We start from the raw sequence: 16,398 nt of genomic DNA on the forward strand, positions 1-16,398 counted from the left end.
GTAGGTCGCCCCCCCGCTGCAGCTCCACCTGCGTTCTCTGAGTACCCTTGTGTGCCATTTTGCTCCTTCTGTGCCCCGCTGCCCATTTTGTTTTGTTCCCTGTGCTCTTGTGTGCCCTTGGTTCCTTCTGTGCCCCGCTGCCCATTTTTGCTTTCTGTTCCCCGTGCTCTTGTGTGAAATTTCCTGTACCCCGCTGTCCATTTTTCCTTCTGTACCCCGTTCCCCCTGTTGGGCCTGCTCACCCCCCTCGCCACTTCCGTTCCTGCCGCTGCTTCCCCTGCAGCCCGCCCCCCTCCGTGCCAATTTGCTGCCACCTGCCACCCGCCTCCCAGCTGCTCCTCCCTCCCAACTCCCCTTAAATGGCGGCTGCTGCACGGCCGCGCCGCTGGCGCGCCTAAGGCAAGCCCGTCTGCATCCATCCGTGCCTGGACCGCGCCCAGCACCAGAACCCCTGGCCCCCGCACCAGCCATGAAGGCCGCCTCTGATACGATGCCAGCACCCCCATCGCTCTCAACCAGGACAGACCCTCACCTGCTGCAGGGCCGCCCCGAAGCGCACCCACCGTCCCTTCGCCTGCCGGAACTGCAGCTTCTCCTGCATCGAAGACGCAGAGACATCTGTCACGACAGAACACAACCAGCTTCGATGCATCCTGATCAACACCTACTCTGCACACAAACACGCCATCGAGGTCTGGGTCCTACTCGACACCGCATCACCAGATGTTGCCTTCCTGACTGAGACCTGGATGAACGAAGCCTCCTCTCCAGACATTGGCATAGTCATCCCTGACGGATACAAGATCGCCCGCAGAGACTGCACCAACGGTGTCGGAGGAGGAATCCCCATCGTCCACAAGAAGACCATCAGGGTCTCAACAAACACCGACACACTCTCAGCACCACCGAACACATGCGCTTCCAGATCCACAAGGACCCCAAGACCACCCTAAGATGCACCCTCATCCACAGACCACCCGACCCGACCACAATTCTGCAACGCCATCGCCGACTTCATCAGCACGCACACACTGACCTCCACCGACTACATCCTCCTCGGAGACCTGAACTTCCATCTGGAGAACAACAACAACAGCAACTCCTCCACCCTGATAGACTACCTTGCCAACCTCAGGCTGGAACAGCTTGTCACGACGCCGACCCATATCGCTGGACACACGCTCGATGCCATCTTCTCCTCAAGCCCCCATGCCTCCTTCAGCCACGTCTCTGAACCCACCTGGACCAATCACCACTGCATCCACTTCACCTTCCGGAAACCCGTCGCACATCACTGCACCCTACAGATCCCCCGTCACTGCTGGGGCAAAATCACCGAAGTACAACTACAGACAATCCTCGCACTCAACCCACCGACCAACCCCGATGATGGTGCACGCACCCTTAGACGATGGATGGACGACTGCGCCAACACCATAGCCCTGCTGAAAAAACAAACCCCCAGAGACACCAGCAAGAGAGCCAACTGGTTCACCCCGGAACTCCTATTGTCTAAGCGCATCTGCCGGAAGGTAGAGAACATATGGCACAGTCTGTACACCTTACAGTCTGTACACCTTACAGTCTGTACACCTTACAGTCTGTACACCTTACCCCAGGTGCATAAGCAATTGCCCTTTCCCCCTGGTAGACCATTAATATCGGGTATAGGGGGCCCTACGGAGAAGCTCTCACAGTGTGTCGATGTTTTTTTACGACCATATGTCTCAAATTTACCATCATATATTCGTGATACCAAACACTTCTTGAATATGTTATCTGATGTGAAGTGGGAACCACGAATGATCTTGATATCTTTTGATGTAGTAGCAGTCGACACGAATATAGACCACGAGAAGGGTCTGCATGCGATTGAATACTTTCTAGACAGTCGACCAGTGGAATACATGTGTAACACGACCATGCTTATAGAAATGTCAAGATTAATATTGAACAACAATGCCTTTCTTTTCAACAACAGCTGGCATAAACAGCTGTGTGGTACCGCGATGGATTCCAGATTTGCGCCGTCTTTTGCCAACATATTAATGGGTTGGTTTGAGGCGGTGCATATCTGGGGCTCACACGGCCAGCAGTGGGTGGGAGACATCCTCTACTGGGGTCGTTTTATTGACGACTGTGTGATGATTTGGACTGGCTCAATAGCAAGATTAGATACATTTTTTGAATATCTGAATGATAATTTGGATAATATGAAATTTACAATGACTAGGAGTGAGCATGAGTTGGTTTTTCCAGATGTGGAACTATATGTTGAAGGTGAGTTGATTCATAGCAGGATGCACCGTAAACCTACCTCACGCAACTCTGTTTTGCATGCAGGGAGTGCACATCCCAAGAGCCAGGTCAACGCTATCCCGTATGGTGAGATGCTACGGCACGTAGAAACTGTAGTCAGGAGAGTACATTTAATCAAAGCATACTGGATATCAAGACACGGTTTATTAAACGGGGATATAATGAGGATGTGGTGATCAAAGCTGAAGAAAGAGCACGAAACCTTAAACACTCAGACACATTGAGAGAAAAAGTTGTAACCAACAAAAAGGATGATGTTGTACGGTTAGTTACCAACTACCATCCAGAATCACACAAACTATATGGCACACTGAAGAAACACTGGCCACTGTTGAGAAATGACGAGGATTTACACACATTTGTAAAGGACTATCCCAGTATTACGTATAAGAAGGGCACTTCAATACGAGGGATTGTGAGTCCCAGTTATCCAGTAATAATAAGAACAGAAACATGGCTCCATAATCTGAGTAATGGTTCGTACAAACGTGGTAGATGCAGCATGTGTAGAATGGCTTTGGATGGCATTAAAGAGTTTGGTTATAATGGGTCAAAGAAATGTGAAATTCTGAATCATATAGACTGTATGACCAAATATGTGGTTTATAATTTGGTCTGCAATTGTAAGTTGATTCATGTAGGAAGTACCATCCGACCCACGAGGGAGAGAATAATAGAACATTTTAGAGCCATCAAGCAAAATTATATGAGATACCCACTAGCACAACATATGAATATCTGCAGGGCTCAGGGTAAACATCTTCAGTTTAGATTTCATGGAATACAGACAACCCCTATTGATAGGAGAGGTGGTAATAGGGAATTAAGATTGCGCCAAAGTAAGGTCCGCTGGATTATGACCTTAGATGCTGTTAATCGGGGACTCAATTTGGACCATGAAATGCAATGTTTTTTGGGAATATGAATGATTATTGACATCCTTAAAACATCTTGAACTTCATTTCTTTTAGTTCAAGATGTATATGGATACTGGATAACTATGAGGGAAACAGCTTGTATGATATCAATTTGATGCCTGTACCTTGTTAAGACATTATGTTACTTTATGTACCAATACGTTTAATTCACATTTTTCTATATGAGGCTAGTAATATGAATGATAGCCGAATTGTGTAATTCGATATAAGAGTCTGCTCCCTTAATCCCGACTTGGGTATACTTGTGAAGACCAGTTACATTCTATAAATGTATTCCTTTTGTAAAAGTGACTATATATAATCTATAGTGAATCTATACTAATATAATAAAGAGAGAGCCCAAACCTTTGAGGCGGGTAATCTCAGGAACCACAGCACCAATCACAACACCCAATACAGCGTTGGAAAGGGCAGTTGCAGCAGAAGGACATAGGCTATGCAGATGCCCACCATATACATTTAAAAGGTAAAAGAACCGTGCCAGCAAAGTAGTCCCTTGTGGGCGTGTCTGCGTTGTGCTGTGGGCGTGTGCTGTGGGCGTGACAAACGCTGGGGGCGTGTGGTACATTCCACCCTTCATGCCATGTGTCATATCGTGTGCTAATCTCACCCTGCACCCCATAATCATAACCCACCCTTACTCCTTAAAATACCCCAACACCCATCTTAACCCTATAAATATACCCTGTACCCCAAAACTCAAACCTATCCCTAAACCCTAAAAATACCCCTGTACCCCAAAACCCAAACCTAGCCCTGAACCCTACAAATACCCCTGTACCTCAAAACCCAAACCTAGCCCTGAACCCTAAAAATACCCCTGTACCCCAAAACCCAAACCTAGCCCTGAACCCTTAAAATACCCCTGTACCCCAAAACCTAAACCTAGCCCTGAACCCTAAAAATACCCCTGTACCCCAAACCTAGCCCTGAACCCTTAAAATACCCCTGTACCCCAAAACCCAAACCTACCCCTGATCCCTAAAAATACCCCTATACCCCAAAACCCAAACCTAGCCCTGAACCCTAAATATACCCCTGTACCACAAAACCCATACCTATTCCTAAACCCTAAAACTACCCCTGTACTCCATAACCCAAAACTATATCTGAACCCTTAACCCCTTCCACGCTCATGACGAGCTGGGCTCGTCATGAGGTAGCCTCCTCGCACGCTCATGACGAGCCCAGCTCGTCACGTAACATGCGATTTAAAAAAACTCAGCGTACGGGCGGAATTCCGCCCGCACGCATGCAGTTAAAATACCCAAACACCCCAAAATATATACCTCAGTATTACAAAACATATACCCCTATACCCATACTTACCTTATCCAAACATTTAAAAAAACATGCTTTTACCATTCATGCATTTACAACGAATTTCGTTGTAAATGTATGCGTGGTAAAAGCATATAAAATGTAATGCCATGCGTTATAATGGCATTGCGGAGTCATGGTACTTTCGTAATGAAAATATGCGGAGTGATGGTATGCGGAAAGAAAGTTGCGGAATAATGGGTGTTTACCCTCCCCCGGTAAGTACATTGGTGGCACGGCGGCCCACATCTCCAGCAACATACTCATATTTTTTCACCACCCATTTGAAAAATGCACATGTCTCTCTCATTGATGGCCAGCACCGACATACACTTTTAGACACACCTCCCGCCACAAGTTCTAGAATTGCGAACTTTAGAGCTGGGGAGCTACGTTCGAATCTCGGCATCAGCTCAACATCCTGTGATTCCAGGCAAATCGCTTTGTCTCCCCGTGCCTACCACAAATGAATGTGTTCTTCTGTAATGTAAATTGTAATCATGCCAGGTTGTCGATTTCACGCTATATAATATTGCAAGGAAAAATAAAGTAGGGAAACTCGAGTTCACACACTACTGAACGCGCACTCTTAAGTGCATCAGCAGTGCACTGTGAATCGGAGCGTTTCACAGGCCTGCCACAGATATGAAATGCTATCAAAACGAAATCCTACAAAACAATATACTACTGGCCGGCAGCAATTCATACCCGGACAACGCCGGGACGGGCTGCTAGTGTATGGATAAAGGGCGATATTAGTATTTCATGTATCAATAATGTTTTTACTGTATTTGTCGTCATGTATATAGGGACTCTGCCAAAAAGGTTTTTTTGTGGATGACTCAGGCTGATGTTCCAACTCAGAGGTCAACGTTGGACTTTCAAGGGTTCGTTTTTCAATTGTGGGATATTTATACCACATTATTGTGAATTATGAAACATTATTATCTTAGTTAAAAATACAGTCCGGATTGAGGAGTACTCTCCGGTATTTGGTAAGTGAATGCACGAGTTTTGTTGGTTTGTCACACGGTATGGTAGGAATAGTACAGTATCTTGGTGTGAGTGAGGATATGTAGATGTCACGTTTGTCTCCATTTCGCAGGACTTATAATGTGCATAGGGAATAGTAGCCGTCACGGATTGTGAATGGTATGGCACAGAAGTTCGAGATTGGCACGAAATAAATAAAGCTCGGACGAATGGATATTGTGCAAGTCTTTACATATTAGAATATGTAAACGCGGGAATTTTGAGATTCATGTTTCATATTACGTGAACTACTAGTAATAACAGTGGTGTGTATACATTGGTAAAGGGATGAAATCTTATAGGATATATCTATAATTTACCGGACATACATCAATAGAATTTGTATCCTCTACTTGGACAACTGAATGGAATATAGATTGGTAAGAATGTTTCTCATCTGATAATCATTGCATTTTTATATGTTACAAGATCACTCAAGATGTGTGATGTTCAATTAGTGATATTAGGTTATTATCTTCAACAGAGCTGTGTCACCCTCTGATACAGCGAAACTTTTCCTTTTGTGATACGGATTAGTTGGCATAGGTGAGCAGAATTTGGAACATCAGCATGGGTTTTTTCACTTGAGGTTTTTTGGCTTTCACACTTTTTCCTTCGTTTTCCTTCTTTTTTATATATATATTTCTTTCAAGGTGTTGCACTATGGAATGTCATTTTGTATGTAGTATAATTGATCTAGACCCTTCGCAATTGAATGTACTTTTAGTAGTGAAGTTTAACATGACCCTTTTAGTAGGAATAACTCACTCACCTAGAATTCACTCTGTGATTTTCTTTGTCACATGGGTGATATGGTGGTGGTGTTTTAAGTAACATATATTATGATACAGTATGGTTTTTTAAATTTAATTATAGCCCTGAAGAAGTCAGTGATGCGGATGCATCGTTATTGACGAATTTTGAAGACTGCCATATATGATTGAAAAGAAGATTTTATCTGACTAGGGGCCAGATGTAGGAGCCTAAATACCGGTCGGTAACGGCGGGTTTTGGCCGTTACTGACCGGTATTCAAGAATTGGCATGTAGGGGGTCAATTTTACCGATTCGGTAAATTTACCGAATCGGTAAATTTACCAAATCGGTAACTTGCAGATGTAGGTGGGACTCTTCAGAGTCCCAAAGACCTTACAGATTCGGTATTTTACCACCCAATCCAATTGGGTGGTAAAATACCGAATCCAGGTGTGCATGCACATGTGTGCATTCACACCTATGCCATGTGACAGACAGACATGCCCTTAGGGCATGTCTGTGTGCCACATGGCACACATGCCTGTATTCGGGGTGCTAGAGGGTGTCAAAGTGACACCCCCTGCACCCTTGCTGAAATCAGTATTTACCGAATCGGTAAATACCGATTCGGTATTGCCCATTGATTCCTATGGGCTTCAAGGCCCATAGGAATCAATGGGCAATACCGAATCGGTATTTACCGATTCGTTAAATACCAATTTTTACAGATTGGGTAATTCAATTACCGAATCTACCTAAATCTCCCTCCTACATATTTACCGATTCATAAATACCGAATCGGTAAAATTCGGTATTTATGAATCGGTAAATACGATTTTCCTACATCTGGCCCTTGATTAATAAAATCACCATAAAAGAAGATTAACTGGACTTCTTTATAGTAGGAGTAAAGTTGTGCTCAGGACATTCTTTCTAATTGGCACAGCGAGAAGTCGCCGGGCAACAGCACAGCCCAGAAAGACGCCATCCGTAACCACCACCACCTCATCACGACCGGCAAGAATACCTCCTTCAAAGACCGCCTCGACAACAATGCACACAACAGCAAGGAGCTCTTCAACGTCGTGAAGGAACTCTCCAACCCCAGCTTCAACGCCAATGACATCCCGCTGTCGTAAGCCCTGTGCGACTCCCTCGCCACCTTCTTCCACCTCAAGATCGCTGACATCCACGACAGTTTCAACCCCCGGACGACCCTAGCAGGCCCCAACACGCTAGACCTACCACACCCCACCGACCACGACCCCCTGACAACCTGGGCCAACGTGAGCATCGAAGACACAATCAAGACCATGGGCACAATCCACTCCGGCTCGCTGTCTGACCCTTTTCCACACCACATCTTTAACAAAGCCGGCAGCTCCATCGCACTCCACCTGCGCAACATCATCAACCTCTCCTTCGAGACCGCGACCTTCCCTGAAAGCTGAAAACACACCGAGATCAGCGCCCCACTGAAGAAATCCAAGGCGGACCCAAGCGAACTCAAAAACTTCCGGCCCATCTCCCTGCTTCCGTTCCCAGCTAAGGTCATCAAGAAGATAGTCAACATCCAGCTCACCCGCTACCTCGAAGACAACAGCATCCTGGACCCCTCCCAGTCAGGATTCTGCAGCAACCACAGCACTGAGACCGCCCTCATTGCCGCCGCAGACGACATCAGGATCCTACTGGACAACGGCAAGACGGTAGCCCTCATCCTTCTGGACCTCTCCGCCGCCTTCGACACCGTCTGCCACCGCACACTCCGCACACGACTCAACGATGCAGGGATCTGAGACAAGGTCCTGGACTGGACCTCCTCCTTCCACTCCGGCAGAACCCAGAGAGTCTGCCTCCCCCCGTTCCGATCCGAAGCCTCCGAGGTCTGCGGCGTCCCGCAGGGATCCTCCCTCAGCCCGACACTGTTCAACGTCTACATGGCGCCTCTCGCACGCATCGCCCGACATCACGACCTCATAATCTCTTACGCCGATGACACGCAACTGATCCTCTCCCTCACCAAGGACCCCCTCACCGCCAAATCCAACCTCCACCAGGGAATGAAGGCCGTTGCCGACTGGATGGAGGATAGCCACCTTAAGCTGAACACAGACAAGAAGGCGATTCTCATCCTCGGGCCCAACCCCTTAGTGTGGGACGACTCCTGGTGGCCTGCATCGCTGGGGACACCCCTCCGCACCCACTAACCACGCACGCAACCTGGAAGTCATCCTCGAATCAAAACTCACCATGACCAAACAAGTCAACGCTGTCTCCTCCACCTGCTTCAACACCCTCCGTATGCGCTGCAAGATCTACAGATGGATCCAGACAGACACAAGGAAAACAGACACCCAGGCCCTAGTCAGCAGCAGACTCGACTACGGAAACGCCCTCTACGCCAGAGCCCCGAACAAGCTCATCAACAGACTGCAAAGAATCCAGAATACCTCTGCCCGCCTGATCTTCGACGTCCCGAGCCGTGACCACATCAACCCCCGCCTGGGAACCTGCACTGGCTCCCCATTGACAAAAGAGTCTCCTTCAAGCTCCTGATCCATGCACACAAGGCACTCCACAAGACCGGCCCAGCCTATCTCAACAGTCGACTCTCCTTCTACGTACCCAACAGGAAACTCCGCTCCGCAGACCTCTCCCTGGCTACCGTCCCGCGCATCCGTAGAACTACAGCCGGAGGCAGATCCTACTCCCACCGCGCCGCCAAGATCTGGAACACCCTCCCCCTCAACCTATGACAAACCGAAGACCTTCTAACCTTCAGTAGACGACTCAAGACCTGGCTGTTCGACCAGTAGCAACAGCACCCCCCCTTCCTCCACCCTCAGCGCCTTGAAACCCTTGCGGGTATGTAGTGCGCTTTACAAATTATTTGATTGATTATTTGATGGATAGATACATAGATAGATTTTTTGCACAATTACTTAAATTGATTGCAATTGATTGCATAAAAGCAGATACAGAACACATACTTTTTCCGACGTATACAAATTTATATTAATTTATAATCCTGTTATTCTTGAATTTAAAATTAATTCACTGTATTATCAACCATAAAACCAGGTGGCAGGACTCGTGCGCAGGGTAATTATAATTCTGTACAAATATCCATCATGTCCATCATGGATTTTGCCGTTGTCATGAATTTCATAAAATTGGCGGCCAGTTGCACCGAGTTGCCTTTCATACACTCTACCAGAGCCTCTTGACACGTACGTACATTCAGAATACGCCAGAGAGGACGAAGCCAGTAAATTCTCAAGGTACCCAGTTTCTCACAAATGCACAGTTGAAGAATTTGTGTTTCCTCCTTTCGGCACAGTGTGGCTGTATCTTCCTGATACCTTCGGCCAGACTTGTACGCCAGCAGTGGGATTCATCCGAACCGCAGTCTTATTAACTGGCGCTTCATTATTGGCTTTAAAGGGGAGCACAGGTCGCTTTGACCATCTTGAACCCTTGTACCTAGGACAATATGGAACCCACTGGGAGGCAGGTGGGCGGTCTGAAAATTAACTGGAGCGGCAGAGCCGCTGCTCCCGCCCTTTAATGAAGAGATTTGGAAGAAATGTGATGCTGACGGGCCGCCACTACAGGGAGGCAGGCCAGTATTGTTTAATTGTTTTAGAAACACCGGCACAAAACTATGGTTTATTTCTCAAATACAAAATCAAAAATCAAACAATAGCCCTGATGTGCAGAGTCATGGACGTTTGCTCCTGCCGAGGGTCATCTTAACAATGGAGTCGTGGATAAAACAAGCATTGAAAATGTAATAGGTCTCGCCTTTGATTAAGTTAAAGCCATTTGCTTTGCTAATGGTATTGTATAGCAAAGCAAATGGCTTTAACTTAATAAAAGGCGAGACCTATTGCATTTTCAATTCTTGTTTCAGAATGTTAGGAGTGAACTGAAAGGTTGTATTTTTCTCAAGCAAAGTGAAGAAGTGAAGGGAGAGAGCGGGGGTGGGGAGACATAAACAAGGCAGAGGGGGAGAGTGACACACGTGGGTGTCAGGCGTCGAGCCAGAGAACGAGGGGAGACAGAAACAAGGCAGAGGAAGAGAGTGACACACGGGGTCAGGCGTTGAGGGAGGGGAGACGGAACCTAGAGGAGAGAGACGTACACCCACATAGAAGTGGAGTGGAATAGAGGGTGAGATGGAAACCAGGGCAGCAGGAGGGAGATGTGCACACGGGATCAGGAGTGGAACGAGATAGAGAGGGGTGAAGGAATAAAGGGCAGAGGGGAGAGCGCTACACATACAGGGGGCTCAGAAGGGGAGCAAGGGAGGCAGGTGAAACAAAGGCAGAGTTCGCGAGAAGCCGGCAGGAAGGGCAGATGTGACTAGCAAGATCAGCGAGGAGGCGCATGCAAGGGGGGAGGGCACAGAAGGAGAGGCCACGGCGGGTGACCTTCGCCACAGTGGCATCGATGCTACCCCTCTGGCAGGGGTGCCCTCATTAACAACCTTCCCTCCAGCTGCCAAGAGCATTGACACATGCAATGTTAGCATGTCAGATTTACAACCTGCAGTACACGTGAGGGCTGCATGTAATTGTACCCTAACACCACACAACCTTCCCTCCAGCTGCTAAGAACGTTGACGCACGCGATATTAGCATGTCAGATTTACAACCGTAGTACACGTGAGGGCTGCATGTAATTGTTCCCTAACACCACACACACAAACGTACATGTCTGCGGTGGGCATTTATGTGGATGACCACCCTTGCCATGCTGAGGACGGTAGTGTTAAAAAGAAGGTGCTTCCGAGATCCTGCATGAAAAATATATTTTTTGTGTCGGCGGGCATTGTTTACCTGCTTTCCCCGGTAGAAGATCCTCTGCAGGTCTGGGTTTACTTTGAAGGTCTCCTGGATCTTGAGCCTCATACTCTAGATCTTGGTGAGACGGGACAAGTCGTCTATAGTAAGCGTCTCTTTGCCGTCAATGGTTCGAACCTGTATCCACATCCTGCAAATATTCCAGTTTTTGCCTTTTGTGAATCCAGAACCCCAATTGCACTCCTCCTTTGTATGTGTGACAAACAGTGCCACTCGCTCTCAGGCTACAATCAGAGGAACGCCTTGCAGAGGACGGGCATGGCCGTCGATGATCGTCCACCGAAACCTGCAAGACGGGAAGCACAGGGATGCCAGCCAGCTAAGATTCCCCCTTAAAAAAAACAAGCGCTCGCTAGGCAGCCGCGGCACCCGCGCTTTACTTGAAACATTAAAAGTAAAGCGTGGGTGCCGCGATTATAGCCAAAATAGCACGCCACGACGTGCTGTTTTCTCTTTTAGAGCCAGACTTACTGCTGGAGTAAAAGGTTTTTATCTTCTTTATGGGGCGAAACAGATGGCCCTATAAAGAAGATAAGAAACATTTTACGCCAGCAGTAAGTCAAGGAGGCTAGTCCATGTGGGGCGGCTTCAAAAGAGAAAAGAGTATGTCACTAACACCTCTTTTCCAATGGCTGGCCACCGTTTAGCATGAACGGAGACGGCAGCCAATGGGAAAGAGGGGCGGGGCTTAACCTCGCTAGTGAAACTTACTCTAACTCATTAAATCTCGCCAGCGAGACTATACATGTGCGCAGCCTACGCTAGCCGAGACCTAATAAATCTCGCCAGCGAGACTGCGCATGTGCGCAGCCTACGATAGCCGAGACCTAAATATATGTATCAAAAGATCCACCCTAAATATGGCAGGACTTCTGACACCCTGAGCCCACCACCCCTGTGGATAAGACCCCTGGAACCAGCTGTGGCGCCGGAGTCTGAACCCCAGGGGTGCCACCACCTCTCTTGGAGGCGAGCAACTGACCGTCAGGTGAACATCATCCATCACCCCCAGTAGGATGGAGAGTCTTCCAACTATCCTCCATCACCTCCTCCTAATATCCTCCATCGCCTCCTCCTAACATCCTCCATCACCTCCTCCTAACATCCTCCATCGCCTTCTCATAACATCCTCCATCGCCTCCTCCTGATATCCTCCATCGCCTCCTCCTAACATCCTCCATCACCTCCTCCTAACATCCTCCATCGCCTCCTCCTAATATCCTCCATCGCCTCCTCCTGATATCCTCCATCGCTTCCTCCTGACATCCTCCATCGGATCCTCCTAATATCCTCCATCACTTCCTCCTAACATCCTCCATCGCCTCCTCCTAATATCCTTCATCGCCTCCTCCTAACATCCTCCATCACCTCCTCCTAACATCCTCCATCACCTCCTCCTAACATCCTCCATCGCCTCCTCCTAATATCCTTCATCGCCTCCTCCTAACATCCTCCATCGGATCCTCTTAACACTCTCCATCACCTCCTCCTAACATCCTCCATCGGATCCTCCTAACATCCTCCATCGCCTCCTCCTAACATCCTCCATCGCCTCCTCCTAATATCCTTCATCGCCTCCTCCTAACATCCTCCATCGGATCCTCTTAACATCCTCCATCACCTCCTCCTAACATCCTCCATCGGATCCTCCTAACATCCTCCATCACCTCCTCCTAACATCCTCCATCGCCTCCTCTTAACATCCTCCATCGCCTCCTCCTAACATCCTCCATCACCTCCTCCTAACATCCTCCATCACCCCAGGCTGCTCTGGAGGGGTCCTCCCTGTGTTCTTATCACCTATAGGTGCTCCGGAGTGGTCTTCTTGATCTCTTCCATCACCCACAGGTGCCCAGGAAGGGTCTCCTTGAGAACTTCTCTCTCACTTCTGTTGTTGCCCAGAGGTTTCTCCTATGGTACATCTTCCAGCCATGTACGCTAAGCGTCCCTCTTATAGGATTTAACCCCCACACACATCATAGAAGAGTCGCTGAAGCTTACCTGTGCTGCCGTAGGACAGTGATATATCGAATTCTGATGGACAGTTCTTAGGTGCTTGAGGAGGTGATCAGGACCCATCACCCAGCCAACCTGAGGAAAAACAGGGAGAGATGAGTAACAAAACATTCTCCCAGGGATTAGTCAAATGGATGTTTAAGCAAATACAAACATAGGCGGTAGAACCAGAGAGTCAGAAGCAAAACCCCTCAATCATAAACAGTGACACTGTGAGGTCAGTCCTCAATCACAGACAGCGGCCCTGTGAGGTCAGCCCGTCAATCACAAACAGTGACACTGTGAGGTCAGTCCTCAATCACAAACACTGACACTGTGAGGTCAGCCCTCAATCACAGACAGTGACACTGTGAGGTCAGCCCTCAATCACAAAGAGTGACACTGTGAGGTCTGTAGGATGCATTCTCTACACCATGAGCTACTAAGATATCTACCAGGTGTTTAAAGTTTAGACTTTGCCCTTGTCTCAACTGTCTGACTGCACACAGGCTTCTCAATTCATGAAAAGGGAATCAGTCATACTTAGAAGGCACCCTCTGCGTTTCTTCTTGAAGAGGTCCACTAGGCCCTGCTTCCAAGGACATTTCTAGTGAGGTGTGGTGTGTGTGCACCTACCTACACTATTTGGTTTCCTACTAGAACCTCTCTAGGAGTTGTAGTCAGGGTGTGCTAAGCCCTTACCACCTACAACTACTAAGTTCAGTAGAACTTATGTATATAAGACTTGATTTATATGTACCTACAGGTACCTTGATATGATCTTTCAGATGAAATCTCGAGATTATTTGGTAAAACAAATTGCAAGCTCTTATCCCAACCGCTGCACACCAATGTGAGACGTTAGCCTGGCATATGATGTCCACTAGTTCTAGTGGGCACCTTGCACCAGTCTAATTGACCCTTATTGATGGTGGTTGTAAAGTCAACCTTATAGAAAGCTATCCTAGGGGTAGCATGAACCAGCAGTCTTCAGGCTGTTAGGCAGGCGAGTTAAGCAAGTTGTTTTACCATATATAATCCATTGAGTACCAAATGAAAGGACACCACACAAGGTATATATCAAATATATATGTATTTAATCTAAACACAACCCCTCTGCACTCTTTATGAGGTCAGGGGTAAAAATACAATACAAGTCACACAGTTAATATACGATAAGTTGCACAGTATACGTTATGCCCTAGGGGCCTCACAAACCATATACTAAGAAAGTGGTATAAGTACCATGTGAGAGTTAGAAAGCAAGTCTGGGTCCTGTGGAATCACTGGGGCTACACTAGACAACCAAAGGTTAGGAAGTAGGAGGCCCACGGGAGGCGCGTGCAGTGTCTAAACACAGGCGCGGGTTCCCATTGACTTTCTATGAGAAACGAACAAGTTACAAATATACAATTTAAGGACACTTCGGATGGACTAGGATGGAACCCTTTTAAACTAAGACACTTCGAGAGTCAAGACTCACAGGAGCAACGGAGTACTTGTGTTACCTCACCCAGGGAAGCCGGGTGCATAGGTGTCTTTTCGTGTCGGGTTTCGTTGTCGTTTTTAATGGAGAGCTGCAAAGAAGTGCTGCAGGCGACCAGAGGAAAAGAGTCCAGGTGGATCCAAGGGTGGATCAGAGAACTTGAAGAACCTGAAAGCAGAGGGGACAGAGTCTGGGTCACTAGCCAGTGGCCAGGAAGGAACCAGGCGATGTCGGGTGCTTTAAGGTGAAGAAGGTGAGCTTGTCTCTTCATCCACAAGGTCCAAGAGGCATCGATGATGACCAGGAGCTGGATTAAAGCTGTTCCACAATGGATCTAGATGACTGCGGCATCGGTATCCGGATTGGACCCAACAAGCCGTGGAAACCACAACCCACACAGGATGTCAAGTATGGCTCTGTTGCACACCAGCAAGGTCTGTGGCGCTTCTCCTTTTCAGGGAAGCTGGAGCAAGCCTGGAGCAACCAGGATCGCAAGTTAAATTCAAAAGAAGGTCTTCAGGGGGCTCACAAGCCAACGGGCAAGGAACCGGGAAGATGTGTCAAGCACAAAAGCAAAGGCGGGGCCCACGGGACACTCGCAGAGTGTGGGGGCCTGAGCTTCAGTGCAAATGGTGCTCGGGGATGGGGCTTCTCGTACCCCAATGCACAACTTACTGAGGCTTCAGGAAAGGAGTGCAGGTAGCAAAATGCAGGATGTCCAAGATGTCCGGTCCCACGTCTCTCGTGTCCGCCATGGGTCTCAGCTTTGCTGTGGATGTGGATCGGGGTCAGAGAAGTCTGGAAGTCCAGTTCTTGTTTCTCAGAGTCTTCGGGTTCCAATGGAAGCCTTGAAACTGCAGACTGGCAAAGTTGCTGTTGGTGCCTATTTGCACAGGGTGGTCACACCTTGACCACAAGGGAGATGTCTTCCATCTTCCAGTCAGAATGGAATGTCGAAGGTCCAAGATATGTCTTTCAAAGATTCATCCAAGATAATCTAAAGTCCGGGGGACACAGCTCCTATACTTATACTAAGAAAGGGGGCTGGATTACCTGACTAGGTCCCTCCTATGGGTGGACCTGAGAAGGGGGTGGTTTCACCTCTTTCCCTTTGTCCAGTTTCACACCAGAGCTGGGGCTGGAGTGCCCCAGCAACTGGTTTGAACCGGGCTATGCATGGAGCACCTTGTGTGCCCCAGGCAGTGTCTAGATGCGTTCACTGAATGCAGCCCTCCCTGCCCCAATACACAAAACCCCTGTCTGGGGAGGTGCCAGCACCTCCCTGGACAAGAAACCTATTGTCCAGGCGTCCCCTGCCGCAGTTTCATCCAGCAACAGGAGGTCAGACTCGTGTCTGTGGCAGCAGCATCCAGTTTTGTGATGCTGAGGCTGTGTTTAACTTTAACCGGGTAAACCAGTAACTACATGTCTTCTACCTCTAGAAGGGTGGAATGCTACACCCGTCGCCAGGACTGGCGGGGGGGGGGATAGTATTCCATAATGTTTGACACCTTACACGACATGTTTTGATAAAGCCAAACCATAGTTAGCATTAACTGCGAGGATTATAATGCACTTAAGAGTATATGGTATGGCAATATCATAGAACAGCTATAAGGAGATGGTTCCGAAAGCTGCAGAGGGGCTTAGCTCATGCCAGAGCACCCCCTCACATAAAACCAAGC

At 48.0% G+C, this 16,398-nt stretch overlaps 1 protein-coding gene across 1 annotated transcript in view; it reads right to left on the reverse strand.

Moving 5' to 3' along the window:
• Positions 1-16,398, reverse strand: part of LOC144761129 (kynurenine--oxoglutarate transaminase 1-like) — a 263,160-nt gene that overhangs the window by 28,394 nt on the left and 218,368 nt on the right. The window contains exon 8 of the mRNA XM_078646588.1: positions 13,234-13,323. Within this exon, the coding sequence (XP_078502714.1) occupies positions 13,234-13,323 (90 nt within the window). The remainder of the gene's footprint in view (positions 1-13,233; positions 13,324-16,398) is intronic.

The sequence above is a fragment of the Lissotriton helveticus genome, chromosome 5_2, assembly GCF_964261635.1.
Source record: "Lissotriton helveticus chromosome 5_2, aLisHel1.1, whole genome shotgun sequence".
NCBI lineage: Eukaryota > Metazoa > Chordata > Amphibia > Caudata > Salamandridae > Lissotriton > Lissotriton helveticus.